Raw genomic sequence first — 21,360 nt, forward strand, 5'->3', positions numbered from 1 at the left:
CTGTGTTGGCCTCCCAAAGTGCTGGGATTACAGGTGTGAGCCACTGCACCCTGTCAGATTTCCCGTTTTTATAAGGAAACCAGTTATATTGGATTAGGATTCTCCCATCTCGTTTTAACTTGATTACCTCTGTGAAGACCCTGCCCCCAACTAAGGTCACATTCTGAGCTACTAGGGGTTAGGACTTCAATGTGAGTTTTGAATTCCTAGCAGCAGGAATTCAGAATGAAGCTCTCGGCCATGGGGAGCTTTCACTTAAAGCTTAAAGCTCTCATAGATGGGGGCTGAGGCTTGATCCATCCAAGAGCCCTTGCTGCCCTCAGACAATAGTTGCAGCTTCACAACCAGTCCTCCACAGGACTGCAGCTTGCTCGAAATGCAAGTTCAAGGGCCCCACCTTGCACCTGTGGAATCAGAAATTCTGGAGGCCCAGCTATATGCATTTTGTTTATTTGTTTTACAGAGTCTCACTGTGTCACCCATGCTGGAGTGCAGTGGTGCCATCATAGGTCACTGCAGCCTTGAATTCCTGGCCTCAAGTAATCCTCCCGTCTCAGCCTCGTAAACTACTGGGATTATAGGCTTACTCCACCACACCCAGCCTCATCTGCATTTTATATTTATTTATTTATTTAATTTTTTTTGAGACAGAGTCTTATTCTGTCACCCAGGCTAGAGTGCAGTGGCAAGGTCTCAGCTCACCGCAGCCTCTGCCTCCCAGGTTCAAGCAATTCTCCTGCCTCAGCCTCCCAAGTAGCTGGGACTACATGTGTGCACCACCACACCCAGCTAATTTTTGCATTTTTAGTAGAGACAGGCTTTCATCATGTTGGCCAGGCTGGTCTCGAACTCCTAGCCTCAAGTGATCCTCCAGCCTCAGCTTCCTAAAGTGTTGGGATTACAGGCTTGAGCCACTGTGCCCGGCCCCATCTGCATTTTTGCAGGCCCTCCAGAAGATTTTGAGCACGCTGAAGTTTGAGTATCTCTGCTTTACATGTTCTCCCATCTCTCTAGGACCACCCCAGAGAACTGCTTGCTCAGGAGAGAAGAGCACCCCGTGTCATTAAGTGTAATTCCTGATTTCAGGTTTCCCACCTGCCGGGAGGGAGCCCTCTACCCTCCCCTGTCAATATGAATCCTTTACATTGAGGAAGCATTGGACAGTTTCCAAAGCAATTTCACACTCATCCCCTTGGTTGAGCAGCTCTAGAGCCAGATAAGCTAAGTCCTGTATAGACGCTTCTGGTTTTTTTTTTTTTTTTTTTTTTTTGAGATGGAGTCTTGTTCTGTCACCCAGGCTGGAGTGCAGTGGCATGATCTTGGCTCACTGCAACCTCTGCTTCCCAGGTTCAAGCCATTCTCCTGCCTCAGCCTCCCGAGTAGCTGAGATTATAGGTGTGCACCAACACGCCTGGCTAATTTTTGTATTTTCAGTAGAGACGGGGTTTCACCATGTTGGCCAGGCTGGTCTCAAACTCCTGACTTCAGGTGATCCACCCGCCTTGGCCTCCCAAAGTGCTGGGATTACAGGTGTGATCCACCGCACCCAGTGCTTCTGTTCTTTTAAAGGTAAGGAGAGGCCAGGCATGGTGGCTCACACCTGTAGTCCCAGCATTTTGGGAGGCTGAAGTGGGAGGATCATTTGAGGCCATGAGTTCGAGACCCGCCTGGGCAACACAGCCAGATCCACATCTCTACACAAAATACAAAACTTTAGCAGGGCGTGGTGATAGGCACCTGTGGTCCCAGCTACTCAGGAGGCAGAGGTGGGAGGATCGCTTGAGCCCGGGAGGTCGAGGCTGCAGTGAGCCATGATCACACCACTGCACTTCAGCCTGGGCTATGGAGCAAGACCCAGACTAAAAAAATAAAATAAAAAATACAGATGAGGAGGTGGAGCTCCGGATACGAAGAAGATGCATGCAAGATGTTACAGCTAATAAGAGGCCAAGCTCACCACAACTCCCCTCTCCCTACCCCTTCAGTCTTCATTCAGGAAACCTCTCCTCCCAGAGGACAAGCCTCCATGGATTCCAAAGCGAAGGCAGACATTGATGGTGCCCCAGATTGATCTGGCTCCCAGCTGGGCTTAGTTTGGCTCACAGAATGTTGATGTAAAAAGACAAATTCCTTTGCTCAGTTGCCAATACTGTAAAAGCAAGAAATCTCGAATAAAAATAGGAATTCCCACCTTCTCTTGACAAAATCAGAAGCTCTAGTCAGGTTTACCTGCCTTGGGTGTGGCAGCCGTGTCTTGGAGCCCTCTCCCGCCAAGACTGGGTGTTCCCACTCCCTGTCCACACCCAACATTGAGGCCGAATGACCAATGCCCTTTACCATCAAGTGAGAGCTGTTGCTTCGTCGGAGCTAAGAAGACAGCGAAATAACAGCTCCTATCTCTGTTTCTATTAAATGTGGGCAGGCCAGGCTCGGTGGCTTACACCTGTAATCACAGCATTTTGAGTGGCTGAGGCGAGTGGATCACTTGAGGTTAGGCGTGTAAGACCAGCTTGGCCAACATGGTGAAACCCTGTCTCTACTAAAAATATGAAAATTAGCCAGGAATGGTGGCGGGCGCCTGTAGTCCCAGCTACTCAGGAGGCTGAGGAAGGAGAACCACTCGAAAGTGGGAGGTGGAGGTTGCAGTGAGCCAAGATCATGCCACTGAACTCCAGCCTGGGCAACAGAGTGAGACCCTGTCTCAAAAATAAATAAATAAATAAATAGTAAAAATATTTTCCCAGTTTCAGTTTCTAATACATCAGGCAACTAGAGATATAGCCCACTTCAACAAGAGCTTTTTGGAGTCCTCAATAATTTCTCAGAATGTAAAGGGGTCCTAGGACCAAAAGGCGTGAGGGTCATGGCCTTCAGAGGCCATCCAGGTGTAGCGGATGAGCGAGGTATGGGGGATGGGGGATTGTTACATAGGAGCATCTTAAGTTGTATTCTCTCAGGATGGGCACACTTTGCACGTGAAACATATAGGAATAGAGTTCACCTCCACAAGGAACTGAGTTCCTGCCCATTCTTTTATTTTATTTTATTTTATTTTTATTTTGAGACAGGGTCTCACTCCACTGCCCAGGCTGGAGTGTAGCAGTGCTATCTTGGCTCACTGTAACCTCCACCTCCAGGGTTCAAGTGATTCTCCTGACTTAGCCTCCTGACTAGCTGGGATTACAGGCACATGCCACCATGCTTGGCTAATTTTTGTAGAGACAGTGTTTCACCATGTTGGCCAGGCTGGTCTTGAACTCCTGACCTCAAGTGATCTGCCTGCCTCAGTCACTCAAAGTGCTGTAGGCATGAATCACCACCCCTGGCCCCTCCCATTCTTGAAAGCTGTATTGCTCTCATTTTCATTGCCCCACTTTTTTTTTTTTTTTGACACCAGGTCTTCTTCTGGAACTCCCAGTCTTAAATGATCCTCCCGCCTCAGCCTCCCGAGTAGCAGGGACTGTGCAACCGCACCGGGCTAGAAACTGGGACATTTAAAAGCGTGAGATACAGCGGCACACAATCCATTAGCCATCTGGTGATGATGCCATTGGGTGTCGCAGAGCCTCCTGGAAACTCCATTGTATACTCATGAGAGAACCAGGGTGAAAAAGGCAAATAAACATCTTTGTAGGCCGGGTGTGGTGGCTCACGCCTGTAATCTCAGCACTTTGGGAGACTGAGGTGGGTGCATCACTTGAGGTCAGGAGTTCGAGGCCAGCCTGGACAACATGGCAAACCCCCACCTCTACTAAAAATACAAAAATTAGCCAGGTGTGGTGGCACGTGCCTGTAGTCCCAGCTATTCAGGAGGCTGAGGCAGGGGAATCGCTTGAACCCAGGAGGTGGAGGTTGCAGTGAGCCAAGATCATGCCACTGCACTCCAGCCTGGGTGACAGAGAGAGACTCTGCCTCAAAAAAAAAAAAAAAAAAAAGTAAAAAAAGAAAAAAAAAGTCTTAGTAGTTTCCACCTCCAGGAGCCCTACAAAAAGAGTCCCTGGATCTTACTTTGAGAACCCTTATAGCAGTGTCCAGTGTTTTGGCTTCCCTGGGCCACACTGGAAGAAAAATTGTCTTGGGCCACACATAAAACACACTAACACTAATGACAGCTGATGAGCAAAAAAAAAAACAAAAAATTTGTGGGAAAAATGTCATAATGTCTTAAGAAACTTTACAAATTTGTGTTGGGTGCATTCAAAGCCATCCAGGGCTGCATGTGGCCCGCGGGTTGGACAAGCTTGCCTTATAGGCACTGATTTCTACAGCTGTTTTAGGAAGATCTCAAGGAGAGGAAACATTATCTTTCATCCCCTGTTATTGCAACATGAAGGGGGAGAACAGAAACAAATTTTCTTCACCAACTTTCCTGGCAACCTCCAGGACACACCAGCCCCACATGACCCACCAAGCTCTTAGCACAGGCCCTTGGCAGAGAGAAAGGACAACAGACACTCTGGTTTGGAAAACAAAAGAACCAGCCATTTTATTCCAAGACCTGTGTTCTGGGGCAGCAGGAATAAATAAGGAAGGGAGGGGACGGGGGCAGGGCAGGAAGGTTCTACGTCTTGCAGCACATCCCACACTTTGATCGATGACAGCAGCCGCAGCAGAAAATGCAGATGGGGAAGTGGGTGTCTCGCCTCCTTCGCCTCTGGAGCATGGGCTGTGGGAAGGAAGGGAGTGTGAGCAGGTAACCGGCCTGGGCATGGGGAGGGGAGCATGGGGCTGGGAAGGGCATCACTGTTGCGCTCACCGTCCAGCCGGCCCTGGCTCCAGCTCTGTCCAGCTGTCCTTGCAGCTCTGCAAGTTGTCCCGTCTGTGAAAGCAGAAAGGGGTGTTGAGGATGGCAGGGGGCCCAGTGGACCTCTGAGACTGGCTCCCGGCAACCTGCTCCTCTCCAAGTGGTTTAAACCCAGAGTTCAGCTGGACTCTTAGGAGGGGCCTTGCTTTCTTGCTTCTGCTCACCTTCCCATGGGCAGCTTTTCCTAAAAAAATTCTCCCAGATCCGCCTCCTCCTCTTTCCACAGCTGCTACTCTTCTTTGGGACATCACCTTCCCCTGCCTGGATGGCAGTGCCAGCCTCCTAACACATCTCCCTGCATTCTTGCCCCTCAATCCATTTGCCACACAGCAGAGTCACTTTTTTTGTTTGTTTGTTTTGTTTGCTTGTTTGTTTGTTTGAGACGGAGTCTTGCTCTGTCGCCCAGGCTGGAGTGCAGTGGCGCAATCACGGCTCACTGCAAGCTCCGCCTCCCGGGTTCACGCCATTCTCCTGCCTCAGCCTCTCCGAGTAGCTGGGACTACAGGCGCCCGCCACCACGACCAGCTAATTTTTTGTATTTTTAGTAGAGATGGGGTTTCACCGTGGTCTCGATCTCCTGTTTGTTTTTTAGACAGAGTCTCCCTCTGTTGTCCAGGCTGGAGTGCAGTGGCACAGTCATGGCTCCCTGCAGCCTTGACCTCCTGTGCTCAAGCGATGCTCCCGCCTCAGCTTCCTGAGTAGCTGGGACAGCAGGTGCACGCCACCGCATCTGGCTAATTTTTTAATTTTTCGTAGAGATGGGGTCTGGTTGTGTTGTCCAAGCTGGTCTCAAACTCCTGGGCTCAACTGATCTTCCTACCTTGTCCTCCCAAAACTCTGGGATTACAGGTGTGAGCCATGGTGCCAGACTGGCAGACTAAGTTTTTTAAAACATGGCCAGTGAGATTGTGGTTTTGTCCATTTTAAAAGCCTATAGGAGGCTGGGCGCAGTGGCTCATGCCTGTAATCCTAGCACTTTGGGAAGCCGAGATGGGAGGATCACCTGAGGTCAGGAGTTCAAGACCAGTCTGGCCAAGATGGTGAAACTCTGTCTCTACTAAAAGTACAAAAATTAGCTGGGCATGGTGGCAGGCGCCTGTAATCCCAGCTACTCGGGAAGCTGAGGCAGGAGAATTGCTTGAACCTGGGAGGCGGAGGTTGCAGTGAGCCCAGATGATGCCACCGCACGCCAGCCTGAATGACAGAGCGAGACCCTGTCTCAGAAAAAAAAAAGCTTATGGGGGCTTCCTCTTTATTCCAAGGAAAAATCAGTGTCTGTATGGTTGCCCACAAGACTTTGGGACTGCCCACCCCTCAGCCTTATCCCCAAGTCCCACCGTCTCCTCTTGTTCAGCCTGACCCTGGGCTGTGCCGTCTTGTCCTCTCCTTAGGTCTTTGCTGACTCCATCTCTCACCCTCCAAGACAAAGGTCAACTGTCACTTTCTCATGAAACACTTGCTTGACTGCCAGCCCCTTGACCGTGCCCGTGGTCCCCGCACCCGTGGCATGTGCCTGCTGTCCCAGCTACTTGGGAAGCTGAGGTGGGAAGATTGCTTGAGCACAGGAGGTTGAGGCTGCAGTGAGCTATGACTGCACCACTGCACTCCAGCCTCAGCAACAGAGGACGACCCTGTCTCTAAAAAACAAACCAAAAAAGTGACTCTACTGTGTGGCGAATGGGTCACGGTCACTCTACCACCATCTGTTATGAGATTCACGAATAGCATGTACTAGACACAATTATTTGTTCATGTTTTCATCAGTCTTTAACGAATTCCCTGACCAGGATGGAGAAGTCTCCTCTCTCATCTACCTCGTCCCCACTGTCTAGAATAAGACTCCACACAGCGTAGAGGCTTCGTAAATACCCATGGAATTAGGACCTTCCAGTCCCTGTCACTTGGTGCTTCATTGATTTCTGTTCTTTTCTGGAGGTGGAGTCTTGCTCTGTTGCCAGGCTGGAGTGAAGTGGTGCAATCTCAGCTCACTGTGCAACCTCCACCTTGTGGGTTCAAGCAATTCTCCTGCCTGAGTCTCCCGAGTAGCTGGGATTACAGGCACCTGCCACCAAGCCTGGCTAATTTTTGTATTTTTAGTAGAGATGGGGTTTTACCATGTTGGCCAGGCTGGTCTCAAACTGACCTCAAGTGGTCTGCCTGCCTCAGCCTCCCAAAGTGCTGGGATTACAGGCATGAGCCACTGTGCTTGGCCTGGTTCCTGTTCAGCTGCTAGTCCTCCTGAGCCGTCCTGAGCTCTGCTCAGTGCTCGGGTGTCTCCAGTGCCCTAGGCTGGGGCCTGACTCTCCCATCCCTGCTGCCCTGCTAAGGACCCAGGCCACTGGGCTCTCACCTGTTGTGGGAAAACGGAGCCACTGGTCAGGCTGGCGAGGAGGAGGAGGAGGAGGAGGCAAGCGGCCCAGATCTGGGAGCTCAGTGCCATCGTGCCGTCTGTCTGGCTGTCCCACTGCTGGGTCTTGAGCTTCCTCTGGTGTCTGGGACCGAGTGACAGTCGCTTTTATGGGGCCTGCCAGGGGAGGTGGTGGTCTGAGCCCCCTCCCCTTTGCTCTGTCTCATTTCCAAGAAGGTGGTGGCGCCGAAAAGGCGGGAGAGATAAGCGGGAACAGAGCGACAGGGAACAGGGTTGTGTCACCCTCAGCCGGCAGAGGTGTGTTCAGGGGGTGGGGCAGACGGGGTCACAGACACACACTGCTCGCCAGCCATCTGGGGAGCCCTTTCCCCATCATGATGTCATTCTGCTGATCGGGAAAAAGTTCCCCCTTTTGCTTCAGCGGTTAAGCAGTTTGATGAGCAGAATCAAGGTTCCGCTCTCCTCCACTCACTTCCCCATCGCCTACATGCACACAGGGCATGGCCAGCAGCCGCCAGCCTCCTCAGGAGTGTCTGGCATGTTGGGGGAAGCATCCATTGCTTTAAGCTCTCACCACACATGCATAGGTTCTGGCAGGGAACACTGGATAGCCCTGAGCAGGGCAAGCATCAGCATGTGCCCCTGATCCGCACGCAGTGTTTTCCCAGTGTCAGACCCTTGAGATGTGGCTCTGGTAACTGGAAAATGTTTGAGCAAACTTTTAGCCATAAATGACAGCAGTAATATGGCCCAGGACAGTGGCTTACGCCTGTAATCCCAGCAATTTGGGAGGCCGAGGCAGAAGGATCGCTTGAGCCCAGAAGTTCAAGACTAGCCTGAGCAACATAGGGAGACCCCATCTCTACAAAAAAAATTTTAAACAAATTTAGCCAGGCGTGGTGGCGCACATCTGTAGTCCCAGCTACTTGGGAGGCTGAGGCAGATGGCTTAAACCCGAGGCTGAGGCTGCAGTGAGCTATGATTGTGTGACTGCACTCCAGCCTGGGTGACAGAGTGAGACCCTGTCTATAAAACATAAAATAGCGGTAATAGTAATAGCTAACATCTGCTGTCTGATGAGTACATGTTATACGATGGCACATATGTTGACTCACTTCTGCACCAACTCAGCCTGTGCTGCCTGTTCTCCCAGCAGCACTTACTGCCCCACCTTCAGCTCTGCTCTGTATTCAGGGGCTGCCTTCTCAGTCACCCAACCCCAGAGGCCTGGGCTCCCCAGACCCTGCTCCCTTTTAGGAGCCTCCTCCCCGTCGGACACTCATTTCCTTCACTTTACAGAAAAGGCACTGAAGGCAGAGATCAGGGCATGGCCCAAGCTTGCTCAGCCAGAGGCAGAGCTGGGATTCTAGCCTGGAGAGCCTGACTCCAGGGCCTTTGCTTTTGCCCACCAGGCTTCCTCATCTCCCCTAAAACACAGCAGGACACAGCCGCATGCTAGACCTGGCTCAGCAGAGCAGACCGTGTACATCTCGAAACTCTGCATTCAGTGGCATCATGCTGGTACCCTGAAATCAGCAGCAGTGGGAGTGTTGACACCCAGAAATTGGCAAGCACTACAAGCCAGGGATGTTTTTGGGGAGCCGGTTCCTTAGGACACCAATGGCTGGGGGATGAACCCAGGCTGCCTGACTGCAGTGCCTTCATTCCTTTCCACTACCAGGCCCAGCTCAGGGTGCACACGGCCCAGGGGATCGACAAACCTTGGTTCCAGATGGGCCCTTGGACATTTTGCCACTTTGCCTCTTTCATCCCAGGGCCATCCAGTGTCAGCCCAGTCACCAGAGCCTGGGGATGTTGCTGTCGAGGAATGAACACTGCTTCCTGGTTGCTGAACCACTGCCAAGGCCCACTCAAGCACAGAAATGGACAGGCCCTGCCATCTGCCTCCTCATCCACACCACATGGGAGGCTGCTCTTGTCACAGCCTGGGTAACAAAGCGAGACCCCATCTCTACAAAAACTTGGCTGTGGTGCTACGCACCTGTAGTTGGTCAAGGCTGCAGTGAGCCGTGATTGTGCGCCACTGCACCCTAGCCTGGGTGACAGAGTGAAACCCTGTCTCTAAAAACTAAATGAATAAAGAGGGCCTCAGATGGGAATAGCTAGGAAAAGGAGACAGGGCTCTTGAGGGAAGAGACGAGTGCAGGGATGGGGGAATTGGGGAGGAAAGGCAGAGCATGGAGCTCCACAAGGTGAGCAGAGTGGCAGGCCCAGCTCTTGGGAGTGGATGGAGTTGAATGGGGCTGCAGGCTGAAGCAGGGCCCAGTGAATAGGGGTGTGATCACCCGGGGAAGACACGGCAGCAGCCCCCAGCCCTACCAGGCATCACTGCATCTCAGCTGAGGACACGTTTCATCATCAGCAGGGGCAGGGGTCACAGCACAGGCGCCAGAGCCTCGGTGCAAGGCGACAGGCTGACGGGCCAAGCTTGGCGCTCTGGCCATCTGCCCTCCCTGGGGGTGAGGGGCTCAAGGCCAGGCCCCACTATTGGCTGGTGCAGAGGGGAGGCCTTCAGCCCAGCAGGGCAGGGCCAGGGGCTGGTTGTGTTTTCAGGAACTGTTGACACGGAGACCCCCACCTCTCCTCCAACATGGGACATGTCCTTGACCCCAGCTCCCCCAGCTCCCCACACCCTCATGCATGCCTAGGGCCTCAAAGGGGACATTCATTCCTTAATTCCTCCATCCATCCAACCAACCGCTGGGTACTGGGTGGTGCAGCTGGCAGGGACCGTGCACAGCCATGTGCACAACAGCGGAACCATGCCTCGTGGAGCTCTGCAGACCCCAGGCCCCCTCCCCACTCCTGAGATGGACAGACACACAAGCAGACAAGGCGGGGGCCACATGGGGCCAGTTTATTGCAGTTAAATACCTCTCTCTCTCTCTATTTTTTTTTTGTCAATTTTTCCATAAAGAAAATTAAAACACACACACACACACACCCAAAGGGGAGCAGGGACCCAGAAACGAGGTGGGGTGGGACGTGGCCTCCCTGCATAGGTCCAGGCCCCGGGTGGCCCCCCAAAGGCTCCCCTCCTTCCCATCAGCACCCTGTCTCAGTACCTCCAGAGAGCAGGAGGCAGCGGGACATGGCAGGGCCTCTGTCCCCTCCCTCTTGCCTCCAGGTGAGACCACTAGAAGTGCTGGGGCTTAGTGAGGGCTGGGAGAAGGGCGACAGACAGACGGATGGGGATGGAGGATACCGTTTCCAAGTGGAGGAGGGCGGTGGGCACTGTATCCACGGAAATGCATTATTTCTCCCCGTTTTTTGTTAAAAATCTACTATAAAAAAACGCAGCTGGGGGAGGGGCGTGTGTCCCTCTCTGTGCTAAGGGCTGGGGAAGGGGGCAGCAGAGGCCGGCGTGGGCGGCGGCGGCTGCGCGGTGGTGGCGGGCGTCACTGCCGGGTGCCCTCGCCCACCATCTCCAGGTTGTGCTGCTGCAGCTGGGCTCGAAGCAGGGCGTTCTCATTCTTCAGCTCCTCGATCTGGCGGACACGACGGAGGACAAGGGAGCTGAGGGCCAGTGCCTTGCATCTGGGGCTCCTGGGCCCTGACCCGCTCCAAGCCCCACACCCACCTGCTGCCTCAGGAGCTCGTTGTCCATCTGCAGCCGCTCGGCCTCTTTGAAGGTCTCCTGCATGCGCTGGTTGGTCTGGCGCAACTCCCGGATGTAATCGCAGGCCTTGGACAGGATCCCTCCTTTACTCTGGGGGGCGAGGGGACCAGGAGCCTTAGGGCGGGCACCGCCCACCGGCCTCCACCCCAGGGATGACTCCCAAGCCCCATGGCTGTTGGACTTTCTGCATGCAAGGGTTGGGGGCCAGGCCCACCGCAGCGACTGAGGGTCCAGGGTGCTCACCGCTCCCGTCTTGCTGTTGTCTGCGTTACAGTCTGGAATGATTTTCGAAAGCTGGACGATCCAGTTGTTGATCTTGTCCCTCCGCCTCCGCTCCACTGCGGAAAACAGAGTCACAGCCACGCCTTTGCTGACGGCTCGTGCCCGAGAGGCCGTCCTCCCAGGGCGGAGGCTCAGCCTGAGGACACCCAGGCACAGTGCAGGCCCCACCGAGACCACAGCCCTGGGAAGTGAGGGGCCGCACCCTGAGCCCAGCCGGCCCCCACCCCAGCTTCTCAAGAGGAACAAAGAAACGTGGGCCCTCCAGTGCCACACATGCTTTTAGGATGGGCGTCAAAGGCCAGGCACTTGGAGATCATTTTTCGGGCCTGCCCCGCCATACTTGTATAAATTTTAATCGACAGTTAAAAATATGGAAATTTCTCATGGTAATTGGCGTCACTGGCTTCTTTTGAGAAATGGAGCTCTGGTCACAGTGGGCACATACTGGGAGGCAGGGATGGGCAGAGCCACTCTTCGCAGGACCAGTGCCCTTCTCTGGCTCCCGCGGCCCCTGCACTGCATTCTCCCGTCTCCCCAGAGACTCTGGGCACCATGATTTTGTTTTTTTTCCTCATCTCTAAATCCAAGTCTGACCACATTTCACCCCTGCTTAAAATCCTTCCACAGGGCAACGGCAGATCCCAACTGGTACTTGCGGCACCCAGGGCCTGGCCCACAAAGCACCAGCTCACCCACGAAAGACCCAAACCCTATGTTGAAGGCCAGAGATGGCAACTCATAGAAGATTTTACTTAAAAAACCCAGATTTGTGATTTTACTCCATAAAACTCCACAATCTCATGCCAACTGTGTCAGCTGGGTGGCAGCTGCCCCCAGACAGAGCACATGCCTTTCTCTGGCCACATCCCGTCCTAATACCTGCCTGGGGTCTGTGTGCTGCGGAGCCTGAGACCCCTGACTCAGGGCCGGCTAAAGCCAGGCTGTCCCAACCCTTCACTGCCTGCCAAGCCCCAGCACCAGGCACCGTGGGGACAGGAAAGAACGCTCAGCTACCCCCAACTCCCACCCCACGGACCCCCAGCCCCCTGCCAGGGTGGCTCATGCTTTCTGCACCATTTGTGGAGGGGAACGAAGCCTATAGCTAGGGCAGATGTGGCAGGAAGGCCAGGGGGTCTTTTCAAAGCCTTGGATAATGGTGATGGGAAACCGGTCAGGGGACCGGTGAGCCTCAGAAGGAGGGGTGGGCCACAGCCTGCCCGTTACCCTCACACCCTGAGATCGGCAGCTCCCCAGCCCTGCCGTTCCCTTGAAAAGGCTGGGGCCCACCCACCAGCAAACCCCTCTGGCTTTTCTGGGCCGTGGCCACGTGCTGCTGACTGGCCTCTCCCTGCCTCCAGTGCCTCCCACTCAGGCCCGAGTGACAAACCCTCTGATGGACGTGGACTCTCCTTCTCCCACCGTGACCACTCTTCCCTGGCCCCTTCCATCCTTGTGCTCCCTCTTTCCTCCAAAACCAATACCTCAAGATCAGTGCTTGCTGTGGAGCACCGTGCAGGCCCTGCACTGGGCTCAGTGAGTGCTCGCTCCCCTATTACTATCACGGTGCGCTGAACCCTCCCACCAAAGACAACCACACCCGCCTTTGGGAACTCTGGCCAAAAGCAGCAGCGGAGCTGAGAGTCCAGGCCTGGAGGCACCGCTGGCACAGTCCCCAGCAGAGCGCTCCTTGCCCGGGGGTCCGTGGAGGAACTCGGCAGAAGGCCTCATTTCAGCCTCTGCCCTCCAGAGGTCCTCTCGAGAGCTGGGCGCCGGCTGCAGCTACATCCTCTCCAGCGCGCGTTTACTTCTTACACACCTAATCCCCGCCCTACTATGTGCCAGGCCCTCTGCCAGGCTGAGGTCCAGGGTGGAAGCAGCCCTGGTGCGCCCCATTGGCACTTGCAGCACCACTGTGGGCAGGTGGCACTAACCCCATTGCATTCGTGTCATCACTGAAGATGGTACAAAGTGCCTCGGGAATGCCAGGCGCCGAGCCATGGCCTCTGCATGGGAATGGGGGTGGGATGAATCCTCAGAGATCCAGGAAACATTCGGGCTGGTTCCTGAGAGAAGGACTCTAAGGCAGGCAGGTGGGAAGATCCCAGAAATGGTGGCCTGAAAACCATTTCAGGGTATGCAGGGGTGGGAAGAGGTTGTAAAGATCGGTTGTCAAGGCCTTGCGTGCTCTGCTCGCAGGTCAGGACCGCATCTCCTCCTCCTCTAGAGGCCCAGGCCCTTGAATCTAGGCCCTGACTTTAGCAGGTGGTGACGCTGTCCAGCCTGTGGCTTCAGAAGACCATCATGGCACATTTGAAATACAGGAAGACCCATTAGGACCAAGGCCACGTTCATTCCACAGCAGCACTTCAGTTACTCCATAGGACACTTAAAATTCAGAGGCTGGGTGGGGTGGGTCATGCCTGTAATCCCAGCACTTTGGGAAGGCGGATCACATCAGGCCAGGAGTTTGAGACCAGCCTGGCCAACATGGCGAAACCCTGGCTCTACTAAAAATGCAAAAATTAGCCAGGCATAGTGGTGCGTGCCTATAATCCCAGCAACTTGGGAGGCTGAGGCATGAGAATTGCTTGAACCCAAGAGGTGGAGGTTGTAGTGAGCCGAGACCGCATCATTGCACTCCAGCCTGGGTGACAGAGCGAGACCCTGTCTCAAAAAAAAAAAAAAGAGAAAACTCAGAAGTGAAACCTGCCAGGACTGAAGGAAGAAATGGACAATCCACAAATATAGTGAGAGACATGGACATCCTCATTGATTGGTGGAACAAGTAAACAACAACAACAAAAAATCAGAATAGAAAGCCTGAACACTTAACCAGCCTGACCTCACTGACCTGGGGGGACACTCTGCCTGACAGCAGCAGACACCTGTCCTCGTCAATGCCCCAGAAGCTTCCGCCAAGCTAGGACACATTCGGGCCCGTCGGGTAAGTCTCATCGAATTTCAAGGAACTGAACATACAGAGTATGTTCTCTGACCATAACAGAACTAAATTAAAAATCAATAACAAAAAGATATCTGGAAAACCCACAAATATTTGGAAATTAAGCAACCTGCCTCCAAATAACAGAAAGGTCAAAGAAGAAATCACAAGGAAAATTGGAAAATACTTTAAACTGAATGATAACAAAAACACAACATATCCTAGTGGGATGTAGCTAAAGTGATGCTGGAGTGAACTGGCAACTCTAAATGCTGTTAAGCAAAGAGAAAGGTTAAGAATCATCTCAATCCCTGCTGTGAAATATAAATCCTGTAAAATAAAGATTTTAGTAGAAAATTGAAAAAAAAAAAAGAATTACCTTAAAAAGCTGGGGTTGGGGTGTGCTGGGGGAGCTAAAGCACAAAACCTAGCAAATTGAATCCAAAGTGAGTAGAAGGGGCCGGGTGCAGTGGCTCACTCCTGTAATCCCAGCACTTTGGGAGGCCGAGGCAGGTGGATAACCTGAGGCCAGGAGTTTGAGACCAGCCTAGCCAACGTGGTGAAACCCCATCTCTACTAAAAATACAAAAACTAGCTAGGTGTGGCAGCAGGCACCTGTAGTCCCAGCTACTTGGGAGACTGAGGCAGGAGAATCACTTGAACCAGGGAGGCAGAGGTTGCAGTAAGCTGAGATCGCACCACTGTGACAGAGCGAGATTCCATCTCAAAACAAAACAACAAACAAACAAACAAACAAAAACAAAGTGAGTAGAAGCATGAATTAGTAACATTAAGAGTAGAAATCAATGAAACGGAAAAAGCAATCCAATCTGGCACCTAAAGATCAGATTTCACGTAGAAGTCTCGATTTCTAGCTTCTCAGAGTTTCTGGCAACAGTGGCCCTAGATTCTGACAGGGCAGCAAGGGGAAGGCACTGGGCAAGGGCCACCCTTCAGGCAGGACACATATGCCCCAGATCACTGCGGGCCCCCCACAACCTTTCCTAATTTTTTCTGAGACAGGGTCTGGGTCTGTTGCTCAGGCTGGAGGGTAATTTCAGCTCACTGCAACCTCCATCTCCCGGGCTCAAGCCATCTTTCCAACACAGGTTGCCAAGTAGCTGGGACTGTTACAGGCATGTACCACCAGGCCTGGCTAATTTTTAATTTTTTTGGTAGAGACAGGGTTTTGCCATATTGCCTAGGATGGTCTCAAACTCCTGGGCTCAAGTGATCCGCCCGTCTTGGCCAAAATGTAATCCCCAAAGTGCTGGGATTCCAGGCGTGGGCCACCACACCCAGCCACACGCCCCTTCCTGACATGCCAAGTGCACCTGCCTCCCTCAGGCCCCTGCAGGCATTTGAGTTTGTGACTCTGGGATAAGCTCCTGCAGTACCAAGAAGTGGTGGGAAGGAGGGAAAAAGAAGTGAGAGAAGCGGATCTGAAATTCACCACATAACAGAAACTTGGGGTTTGTGGCCATAAGGGAAGAAGAGGGCAGAGTTGAAAGCGGCTCTGGTCTTAGTTTCTGGCTTGGGCAGCTGTGACAGGGGTAGCTTTTGCTGCTCTGCAAAGAAGAAGGTTGCATGAGAGCCTTTGGAGAGGGAAGATGGCACATTCTGTTTTGGGTGAGTTGAGTTTGAGGCATTACAGGGATGTACAGAGATGGAAATCTTGAATAGGTAGTTCAAAATGTGGGGCTGGAGTTGCAGTGAGAGGAATGGAATGGATGGAAACACAGTTCCTTGCATTACCAGGAGCCAGGTGGTGGGCGAAGCCTGGGAGGACATCAAGGAACAGTCCTCAACTTTTTGTGAGTCACACACTCTTCTGCAGCAAAGAAAAAAGAGGAACACCTACAAGTGGGAACAGAGTTTGGGGGATACTGATCAAGAGCTTCCGAGCCCATTGCTGGGCCTCACACATCATACACCTGAGGCCGACGGGAGGGGCCAGACCTTATGAAACACCAGCAAGACTGGGTGTGGCAGCTCAGGCCTGAGGCCGGAGGACTGCCTGAGGCCAGAAGTTCAAGATGAGCCTGGGCAGCATAGCAAGACCTCCACTCTACAGAAAAAAAAAAAATTACCCCATGTGATGGCACCTGCCTGTGGTCCCAGCCACTCAGAAGCCTGAGGTGTGAGGATCGCTTGAGCCTGGGAGGTCAAGGCTGCAGTGAGCTGTGATTGTGCCACTGTACTCCAGCCTGGGTGACAGAGTGAGACCCCCTTCTCAAAAAAAAAAGAAACACTCGCAGCCAAAGCAGTTTCTCAAACTTGTCCACTATGACAATCACCTGAAGAGCTGATGGAAAACACAGATTCCCCGGTACCCCCATCTACTCACTTGGAACTGGGACCCTGGAAATTTCACTGTTAACAGTGGGGCAGGAGAGGCAAAGATCACAGGAGAATCAGAGAGGATGGAGGAGAAAGGAAGATTCCAGAGGGACAGGCAGCATCAGACGCTTGGAGCCCAGACAGCAAAGGAGGCCAGTGGATGTGGCAATGGGGTCACCATGGGTGACTGGAAGTGGAGCTGTTTTGGTAGAGCCATGAGCCAGATGGCCAAAGGTACTGGGAGGATGAGCAGATGGGGGCAGATGCTCTGCAAGTCAGGAAAGCAGAGACAGGACGGAGCTGGAGAAGTGGGCAGGTGACGAAGACTGCTTCACAGGGTGAGAAAGTCTCAAGGCTGCCTGGAGTCAGATTAACTGAGGGAGAGGCGGGGGTGAGAGTGGGGTGGGAGGGTCCTGAGTTCTCTCTTCAGCCTTACTGTGTGGCCACCACGACTCACTGCATCCCCACCAGGTGCTGGGGGTGGCTATGCTTCCAGCATTTCACAGAGGGAAGACAGGTACGGAGATTAAGAACCACCCTGACGCCCCACCACAGTGGCTGGGGCTGCTCTGGGGGCCCCTCAAACTCACTGCATCTCAAAACCAAGCTCAGATGCACCCCTTCCCTTCCAAGCATGGAGGGGAGTTCAGCACGAAACCCTTATTCTCCAGCCTTGGAGTCCTCCCCACATTTCCCCCAACCCCTGCCCTATCTCAGGCCTCACACTCATATAGTATCCTACCTCCCAGCCTCTTCCCACCATTCTTGCCAATAGCCTCCACACCCAAACCCCTACGCTGGCTTCTCATCACCCTGGAATAAAACCACAGGAGCCCAGACAGCCACACTGGGGACTTCTTCCAAGGTCCTCCACCATCTGGCCTGGGCAGCCCCCTCCACTGCGCCAACTTCCTCTTTCCTTTCCTGAATTCTGCTCTTCTGCAGACACACCACAGCGGCCCTGGCTCAGGGCCTGGCCTGTGTCCTAGCTCTTCCCTCTGCCCGGGACTCTCCTGAGGTTCTCAACAGGCCCCTTCCCTCAGGTCCCTTCAGGGCTCTGCTTCAATGTCACCTCCCGGAGAGCCCTTCAGAGCACATTGCCATGCCGCCATCACCCGCCACCTCCTTCCCCAGCTTTCCTCTCCTGCCTGTGACTGCCTGCACTGCCTGATGCGGCTGTGTGTGACTCCCATCTCTCCCACCAGAACGCGCACAGAGAGCTGAGACCTCGTCTGTCCTATTATCTGCTGCATTGCCATGTCTGAGGACGCAAAATGGGGGCTGGCTGTAGTATGCACATGCTGAATGAACGCCTGAACTCAAAAGAGGAGCTACTCAGAACACAACTACCCGGGCCACAGACCCCAGCCCCATCACCACCTTTAGGACTCAGCATTCAGCGCCTCACTCGGGCATTCAAGGCCTTCCCGATCTTCCCTCCTGAGGCATTCCAAATAGAACTTCTTCCACAACCAAACCAGCACCCCACAAAGTAATCTGACCCACACTCCCCTCTCCCTAGGGAAGCCTCACCCCAGCCCACCCCCCCCATCAATGTCCCATAAGACCCATGAGATGTGAGCCCTCAGGCCTTTGAGCCTCCCTGACGCTCCAGGCCAGACTCCAGACCTGGCACAGGGCCTGTGCCGCTCGGCCCAGAACCCACGGGCAGTAAATATTTGTTGAATGATGGTTGTTTGGGTGTAAGCACTCTCCTGGCACTTGCACACTGCTGTGCCCACTGCAGTGGCTACTGACAGGCGGGGTGGGACAGTGCTGAAGGCCAAATGACCTGAGGTGAGACTTGGTGTTTCTGGAAAGGGCAGGATGCTCCAGCCTTAGGCAGCCAGAGGCAGAGCTTCATGCAGTTTCGCCCTGAGATGTGCTCCCTGGGGGAACAGACCTACTTCTGGAGGCCAGGCAGGCATGGGAGTGAGGGATGTGAGCATGACAGCTGCCACGTGGAAAGGTCAGCCCAGGTGAGCCCGGTCAGCCCCATTTTTCATGTAGGCAGGCAATCCGTATGGGAATGTGAAGTCCACCATCTTAGATGTGGGCCATGAATTCGAGATCACCAGCCGGGTCAACAAATGGCCAGTTCCAATTCACACTCCCTGTCCCTCTACTTCTGACACTGTACTCTCCCCTCGTTGCTCACTTTCTACCTTTACAGCGTCCAGCAAAGCCCTCTGGAGCACTTGTGGCCTGCCCAGGAGTGGCTTCCCTCTCTGTCACTCCACACCCCAGGGCTGGCTGAGCCTGTGAGGGTGGTGGTCGGGGGGACCTGGAGCCACACCTTGTCCTCACCTTCGTTGTGCTGGGCTCTTCTCCTCTCATCTCGGGGTGTTCTGGTTCCATCAATTTTTCTAGAAGAAGAGGAAAAAAAATGGGGGCATGTACTATCGCAGATCTGTTTGCCCAAGCATCTACTAAGTATTAGACTTAAAAATTAGCTGTGCAAGGTAAATCCATGTGCAAAAACAAAAGACATGATATTTTATGTGCACTAGAGAAGCAAAAACAAGCAAAGAAAAAAAAAATTACACCATGTGCCCACTTCATGCTAACTGCCCAGCTTCTACTCCAGAAACCCCTCTCTTCCTTCCATTTCAATGCCAGGCCCTCCTGGTGTCCCCTGCACATACGGAGAGTAAGGGTGTGTCCGGGGGGCGATCGTCCTCTGTGTTCCTGTCTGAAGCACATCCTGGGGCGTCATCATGACGTAGAACTGGCCTGCAGGGAGAGTGGGGGGTCAGTGGCAAGACAGGGTGAAGTCAGAACTGGTTGGGGGGGCTTCCCTCCCTGCTGGGCCCGTTGCCTCCCCCACCTGCCAACCTGACTTCTTCTCCTCACCTCCAGCCTGCAAGCTCTGGTCTGTGGTCTGTACGGACACAGCCGTAGTATCTCCCACACTGGACGCTGGGAAATAGGCAAATCGTGCCTCCCCGCTGACAGCCTCGGCCGCCGGACTGCCACCATTGCTGAAGGGATTTTGGATCACAGCCTGGGGAGTAGGAGGGCAGAGGCTACCCTTAGCTTTCTCTGTTCCTCCATCCCCTCCCCTCATTGCTGTGCTTGCGGTTTACTGCATTCTCTGCAATTAACAGGAGTGGGGACTCCTTCTGCGTGTCGCATTCTGTCCTGTGTCTCAAACAGCCCTGGAACATGGCAGGAGGTCAGCGATCATTTGCTGAACCAATCCGTTTTGCACTCTAAGAAACTTTTCTCTTAGACACATCATTGCCATTTTGCGGGAAAAAAAATAAATTCCAAGAGCACTGTCCCCAGGTTCCACGGTGCACAACAGCGATCTGACCCCATGCAGCCTGAGGCCTGAAGGCAGCATCCGCTGGGCGACACCTGCCCCACCCCCAGGGCTCCCCAAGAGCAGAGCCAGTGTCCCCTCTCCACTCCCTCGCCCCCCCCCCACCCAAGGGTGGCAGGGCACCTACCAGCGGGAAGGGCGCTGCAGGACCTGGGGGCACAGAGGCAGCGGCGGGGCCCGGGCGCTGGGCTGCCCCATCCACACCCACCTGGGTCACAGCCTGCTGCCCCCCCGCGAAGGCAGCGGTGGACACGACGCTGACGGCGCCAGCCGTGTCGCCCTGGCCGTCCAGCTGACCATCAGTCACCTGGACTACGCGGTATGTCACCTGCAGGGGGCGGCAGAGCGGCGAGGCCGGCGCTAGGGCCAGGTCCGAGCCTTCCCGGCGCGCCCGCCCGCCCGCCCGCTCGCCCTCGCGGCCCGCCGCTCACCTGTCCTCCATTTGTCTCTGTGCGGAACTGGTACTGGATGTTGTGGTCGCCGAACGCCGCCTGCTGGACGCTGGTGATGGCCACCGCTGTCTGTTCCTCCGCTCCTGGGCCGTCCCCGCCTGGGGCCGAGGAGGGTCGGGGCACGGTCAGGGCCGCGCCGGGCGCCCCCAGCCCTCCCCGGGCGCGGCCGGCCCCGCAAGCACTCACCTTCCTGCAGCTCCACGCCCTCCTCCGCCTCGGGTCCCTTGTCGTGGCTGCCGGGGGCACAGGAGGGAGCAGGGTCAGCGCTGCCCATGCCCGCGCCCCCGCCCCCGTGCCCAGCTGCAGGGCCCCAGTCCCACCCCGCCGCGCCTGAGGCCGGGGGCGCCGCCGAGGCCGGGGGCCGTGGGCGGGAGGCACCGGGTCCCCCCCGCGCCGGCGGCCTCCATTTTGAGCCGGGCCCGCGGCCGCTCGGGATCATGGCGGCCCCGGCCTGCAGGCCGCGGGGCCGGGGCCGGGGCGCGGGGACACGGCCGGGCCGGGGATCTTACCTGGCGGCGGCAGCAGCGGTGGCCGAGGCAGCGGGATCCAGACCCGGGTCCAGCATGTCCATGGGGGGGGCGGGGGCGGGGGGGCGCGGGGCCCGGGGGGAGGGGAGGGGAGGGGAGGGAGGGAGGGGAGGGGGCGGGCGGCCGGGGGGGCCCCGAGCCCGGCGCTCACGCCGCGCGGCAGGAGGGGACGGAGGAGATACGGGAGCCGCTCGCGCTGATCACGGGGACAAACAGTGGGGTCATGTGAGGAGGAGATGCCGCCGCCGCCGCCGCAGCCGCCGCCGCTCCTGCAGCCGCCGCCGCCTCCGCCTCCGCCCGCCCGCCGGCTCCGGGCGGCCCGAGGCTCCGGGACGCCGCGCGGCCGCCCCCAGCCCGCCCGGCTGCCCGCCCGCTGCACGCGGCCCTGAGGCCTCCTTCCCTGAGCAGCCGCCGCCGCCGCGACTTTTTTTTTTGAACACGGCCCGCCCTGGCTGGCCGCCGCCGGTGCCCTGGATCGCCGGCTCGCGCGGCCGCCGCTCGGCCTAGCCCAGTCCGGCGGCGGATCGCTGCTGCAGCCGCCGCCGCTTTCTATTTTTCCCCCTTTTTTTTTTCTCCTTTACTTGAGCTGCGCGCGCGCGGCGGCGGCGGCGGCGGCGGCGGCGGCGCGAGCCCGGGGCGGACGCGCGCTTGGGGAGGCGGCCCGGGAGCGCGCGCGCTGTC

The 21,360-nt window shown here is 55.3% G+C and overlaps 2 protein-coding genes across 7 annotated transcripts; both read right to left on the reverse strand.

Moving 5' to 3' along the window:
- Nucleotides 1-4,460: 4,460 nt before the first annotated feature.
- HAMP (hepcidin antimicrobial peptide) lies at nt 4,461-7,471 on the reverse strand. Of its 2 annotated transcripts, XM_003280018.4 has the most exons (3): nt 7,155-7,471; nt 4,757-4,819; nt 4,461-4,666 (listed from the first exon to the last, which is right to left on the reverse strand). In XM_003280018.4, the coding sequence occupies exons 1-3, from the start codon at nt 7,242-7,244 to the stop codon at nt 4,562-4,564; spliced, it is 258 nt and encodes an 85-aa protein (XP_003280066.1). In that variant the 5' UTR covers nt 7,245-7,471; the 3' UTR covers nt 4,461-4,561. The 2 variants fall into 2 exon arrangements, with proteins under 2 accessions (XP_003280066.1, XP_030677704.1); XM_030821844.1 differs by having other exon boundaries at nt 4,461-4,819; nt 7,155-7,438.
- Nucleotides 7,472-10,022: 2,551 nt separating this feature from the next.
- Nucleotides 10,023-21,288, reverse strand: USF2 (upstream transcription factor 2, c-fos interacting). 5 transcript variants are annotated; one of them, XM_030820168.1, is made up of 10 exons: nt 20,662-20,855; nt 20,339-20,385; nt 20,132-20,250; nt 19,828-20,028; nt 19,229-19,379; nt 19,021-19,108; nt 18,683-18,741; nt 11,056-11,150; nt 10,774-10,902; nt 10,029-10,681 (listed from the first exon to the last, which is right to left on the reverse strand). In XM_030820168.1, the coding sequence occupies exons 1-10, from the start codon at nt 20,721-20,723 to the stop codon at nt 10,592-10,594; spliced, it is 1,041 nt and encodes a 346-aa protein (XP_030676028.1). In that variant the 5' UTR covers nt 20,724-20,855; the 3' UTR covers nt 10,029-10,591. The 5 variants fall into 5 exon arrangements, with proteins under 5 accessions (XP_030676025.1, XP_030676027.1, XP_030676028.1 ...); XM_030820165.1 differs by having other exon boundaries at nt 10,023-10,681; nt 10,774-11,150; nt 20,662-21,288; XM_030820167.1 differs by having other exon boundaries at nt 10,023-10,902; nt 20,662-21,287.
- Nucleotides 21,289-21,360: the final 72 nt, after the last annotated feature.

This window comes from Nomascus leucogenys, chromosome 10, assembly GCF_006542625.1.
Source record: "Nomascus leucogenys isolate Asia chromosome 10, Asia_NLE_v1, whole genome shotgun sequence".
NCBI lineage: Eukaryota > Metazoa > Chordata > Mammalia > Primates > Hylobatidae > Nomascus > Nomascus leucogenys.